The sequence below is a fragment of the Limulus polyphemus genome, unplaced genomic scaffold (genome assembly GCF_000517525.1).
Source record: "Limulus polyphemus unplaced genomic scaffold, Limulus_polyphemus-2.1.2 Scaffold2652, whole genome shotgun sequence".
Taxonomy (NCBI): Eukaryota; Metazoa; Arthropoda; class Merostomata; order Xiphosura; family Limulidae; genus Limulus; species Limulus polyphemus.
This window is the reverse complement of record NW_013668262.1, coordinates 52637-57885: the sequence shown is the minus strand read 5'-3', so window position 1 is coordinate 57885 and position 5249 is coordinate 52637. Positions and strand designations below refer to the sequence as shown.

The 5249-nt window shown below is 31.3% G+C and overlaps 1 protein-coding gene across 1 annotated transcript in view; it reads right to left on the bottom strand.

Moving 5' to 3' along the window:
* The window catches only part of LOC106467535 (chromobox protein homolog 1-like), a 17379-nt gene that overhangs the window by 2363 nt on the left and 9767 nt on the right, over positions 1-5249 (bottom strand). Inside the window, exon 4 of the mRNA XM_013927900.2 lies at positions 1729-1826. Coding sequence (XP_013783354.1) covers positions 1729-1826 — 98 coding nt within the window. The remainder of the gene's footprint in view (positions 1-1728; positions 1827-5249) is intronic.

Here is a 5249-nt window from a genome sequence, read left to right as displayed (position 1 = left end):
TCCGATAATAACTGAACATATGAACACATTTTCGTATTTTTTGAGAGCCAAATATAGATCCGAGATACAGTAAGCATGCTATTCTTTATTATCATGCACGATGTTAATATGATTGTGTGAATAAAACTCTCTGAAAAAAAAAGACAAATAATTTATAAATGTAGATACAAAGGAATTTATAATTAGTTTATGTTCTAATAAAATTTTTGGAAACTAGAGGGCACTCAGTAGATTGCCTGCCTCCACTGCACAGTGTTGATCATATTTAGCTCTCAAAAAATACGAAAATGTGTTCATATGTTCAGTTATCATCGGACAAGGAACATTTTTGCAGGACAACGAGGAATAATATTCTACTTATGTCCACCAAATTTCATCACAATCCGATAATTTTTGACTGAGTTATAGAACAAAAATAGTGTGAAAAATAAGACCTCATGTTAACAGAAAGGGATTTTTTTTCATGACTTTGACCCTCCAAAAATTAATCACTTCTAAGTTGGATCATAGTCCAAATGTATACCAACTTTTGTCTAAATCCATTTGGCCGTTTTCAAGAAATCTTAAGGCCCGACATGGCCAGGTGGTAAGGGCACTCGACTCGCAATCTGAGGGTCGCGGGTTCGATTCTCCGTCCCACCAAACATGCTCGCCCTTTCAGCCGTGGGGGCATTATAATGTGACAGTCAATCACACTATTCATTGGTAAAAGAGTAGCCCATGAGTTAGCGGTGGGTGGTGATGACTAGCTGCCTTCCCTCTAGTCTTACACTGTTAAATTAGGGATGGCTAGCGCAGATAGCCCTCGTGTAGCTTTGCACAAAATTCAAAAAACAAAAACAAACAAACAAGAAATCTTACTGACAAACACACACACAGGGGGTGAAGACGTAACCTATGTCCACCATTGATGGCGGAGGTAATAATAGGATGAAACTACTTCCAAGATGTTTCTATTTGAAGTTTTGCATTCTCTGAATTCAGATTCAGCTGCAAGTTACTTAAAAAAAAAAAATACACATATTAAGTACAATCAATCATACATCTTTATAACGTGTAATAAGCATTTTAGAAACTGGTTTCTCTCCGTTTATATATAAAACAGAAAATTTATTTTACTATTTACTCATCTTCTAAACAAAGCTTCTTATCAACTGCTTTATGGCTATTACAATTAACTTATAAATATTTGTAATTATTTTATTTTAGCAATAAGCCTTTTGTGTCAAATCTATCAAACGTAATGCCAGTATTTTTACAAAGATATTTCATCCATAAAACCAAGTGTCAGAACAGTACGACTTCTAAGTCAGAGAGGATGTATCTAACTTTTATTGATGTTTTTACATAGGTATGTTCATATAATCTTAAATCTTCTTTCTATTAAAAAAAAAAAGAGAGAGAGAAAAGAAAGAAAGAAAAGTAATTATACAAGATTCTTTTTCTCCCCCATTTCTAAGTTCCCCCAAACTCAATAATTAATGTAGGGTACTCACACCATTTTCCTTAAAGTGTTTTCTTTTACCGTGTTTTTGCACCACTCGATATTTGATGTTTTTCATTGATTATCTTAGTCTGGCATCACTGTATATTTTTTTTTCTCTAAAAAAACTTGAAACAAATGTAAATTCTTGTATTGCCGTATTTAAAATTCTCTCACACATTTTATTTAAATCACGAAGGACGTTACGAAGACAACTACTGATGTTAGTATATTTTTTGATATACCATTTTATCAGAAACATGAGTTCTCCACTAGAATCAGTTGCTCCAATTATTCGTTCAGGGTCAAGACCTCTATCAAATCCTCTTGGTTTGTTGTCCTCCTATAAAAGTACAAAAAATAAATAAATACAACAACGTATATAAACATACACACAAACCGTTTGCTTTCATAACATGCATAGTATCATGAGAAAACAAATATCTACTAATTATAACAAGCTTAGTTGTTAACTAAGAAAAACTTTGTTCTTTCATTTAAATCTTAGGAACACTACATTAAAACAAATAGATATTACAAGAGGGTAAACTTCAAGCACACTGCTTTACAATATAATGATATATGTACACAAATATCAAGCTGATAATAACTACACTTGTATAACTCTCTCCTTGCCAGTGAAATATATATAAATAAGTTACTTAAATTAATAATTAAGAACACATATTATGTGGAATGATCTTTTATTTTTAATACACTGTTTAATAATGATTTCATCACAGTTTAGTGTTAGCTAATTCATAGTCCTGATTAAGACAGATAGAATGTTATAAGGCAGTAACTATTTTAAGAAATGCTTTTAACCCTTTGAGTGTATATTTAAATTTCGAGTGGGTTTTCGAAAAGTGTCAATTATCCACTAAAAAGTGAAATTTAGAATCAGACTTTTTTTTTTAGAACTTTTTCAATATCAAAATCCAATCGTTTCACTTTTGCTCAGTGATGTACGCATGCACAGTTCTAAGGCAGGAAATTTAAGGAGAATCCCGACTGTTGAACAACGATGAAAAGTTTTTGTGACACTGTGGGGTAAATCCACTTGATGCACCAAAATCGTTATAAATGTCGCGTCGTTTAAACCCAAAGATGGCATCCAAAGGATTAAATTACCAAACAATTCTAACTCGTTAATTTTAATAATTTCTTCCTCTTCTGTTATTTCTACTTTTTCTTGCCTAATAACTTCAGAAAGTCTCTTACGAAGCTTGCCTGTAATTTAGTAAAAGTTCAAATCATGGACAATATAATTTTACATCAAAAATGGAAAACACTGGGTCCATCATGCTTTCTCTTTCAAAATAAAAGTAACCAAGTTTTCTAAAATAAGGTATTCCTTAATATCAAGGGCAGCCAACTGATAAATTAATACATTCTGACCATCAAAAGCTTTGGTTTTATGACAATGCATACTCCTAGTCAAACTGGTATATTCAGTTCATTTCAATAGTTTTAAGTCAACTATTATTTCTGATATACGAAGGTAACTTCCTTTCGTTGGAAGTCACCAACCATCACAAAACTATGATTTAAATGGGATGCCTCATGCTTTGACATTTACCAATTCAAACTTTATGTTGAATATAAACTTGTTTCAAATGTGCAATCTTATTTAAAAAAAAGAATCAATGTCACGTACGAAGAAAACATTTCCTTTTCAACACTTCTTTGCAGGATGGGGAAAATATAGATGACATAATAGAAAACACATTCATAAAATCAACTTACAACAGAAACACAAGATTCTATAACTCGAACGCTTTCGAAAGGTGGACCTTTTCATCATCAGTTTGCCCCTTATGAAAAAAAAAGATCCAGCTTCTGAAAGCCCTTAAATTATAGGGTCTTGTCAACAATATAATATTTATATTAACTAGTAATATGGTGTATAAATGTTCAAACATTTCTATGGCTTATTATTATTTTAATGTTTCTGAATTTGTACTAACAATTTTCAACAAAATCTCCAAACCAATTAAGAGATGATTTAGTATACAGCTAGATCTTATACAATTAAAAATTAACTTTTTTTATTTTATGATTTGCATTGCCAAAGATTATAACCTAATACACTGTTTACTTATGCTTCATACGAACCAAAGTTACTACTGATTAAGATTCCACATGTTGCATAAGATTGACAACTCCTGCTATTAACTAAATACAGTTACAATTACTAACAGCCTTGACTTGACGTTATTTTTTTTTTTACGCTTATTTATCGATAAGTTTACACTGGAAACTTTATAACAACATATCTTAAAAACCACAGAAAGAAAACATTCTTGCAGCTAAAACACAGAAGCAATGATGAAATGCACAAGGAATGTTCTGACAAGCTGTGTCAGACATCTGAAAAAATGAGAAATGACAATTATTGTTTTAAAAATTAAAAAATACATTTTTAAAGTGATTCATGCATTTATTCCTTTACTACAAAATGTTATGGCATCTCCTAAGTAATCCCAAAAGAGGTACAAAAGAATAATGAAGATTTATATTAAGTACTATATTTAAACAATGAAAATAACGCATTTATTATATCACACTCAGTAATCATTGTACGCCATAATCCACAATAATCTCAAGCTGTTTTGTTCCGCCCATGGCTAGCGCCTGTCAACAACTTGCAAAGCACCATGTCTTCCTTGTCCGGCTCATGGTTGTGATCACTGAGGCTCCAACGATCACCAACGGTTTGTTCCAGCCAAACATTATTTTTTATTCTGCTATCAACCTTTCGGGAAGACGCATCTTTCAGACATTTTAAAATACACCTTATAGTATTTCTTAGTAGACAACAGACCATAACTAATAAAATTACATTGCCCTAATGGCGGGTGTTTAAAATCAAAGTGAAATAAAACAAAAGCTAAAACATTATTCAATATTGGACAGGGATTACTTCACCAATTTCCAGTCAATTTCTGATACAAAATAAATTGGGAAACTGTTTAATAATTATCAGTTACATTTTTTTTTTTTACTGCCACATTTATAAATAAACAATTCATCCAGTACCAATTTACTTTTTAGATAAACACAAACAAAAGTGTTAATACTTAAAAGTTGAAACTGATAAACTTTGAGAACCTTTGTAATGGCAGTACAAAATTCCAAACACCTACATGATTCTATAACATGTAGACAGTGAAACGATTAACTCTCTCAACATAGGCTCGGTCAATTTGACCGACCACGTGACCTCTTTGAACTCGTTTAAAGTCTTTAATACTTCTAACTTTCAACATAGTGTGTATGTCTTCACAAAATTTGGAAGTCTTTCAGTTAATATTACAAGTCTTTCATATACAGAAAATCATATTTTTTAGTGAAGTATTTTTAATAAACTAAAATATATTGAGTATTTGTTTTGAATAGTCTGTGTGCAAAGTAATTTTCATGTTAACCATTTAACCATTCAGAACATTATACAATACATCATTTGGCAGATGAAAACCTTGACTTTCTATTGATTATAGGTAATATATAATGAAACGTAAGAGTAAACTATCAACGAATTCTGAAAGAGAGGATGTGACAGGAGGGGGGTCTGATTTTCTATTTGATAGCTCTGTAACCAAACAAAATTGAAGGCAATAAAAATTATGATTTGTCTGAACAATAACGATTTTATAGGGAGTAATTTACATTTAATTCTGTAGTTATTGAAGAGGTGGTGGATAAAATAGAGAGGAGAAGATACCTAGAGAGAAAATGTGTATGTCACACTAGGGGAAATTCAAGA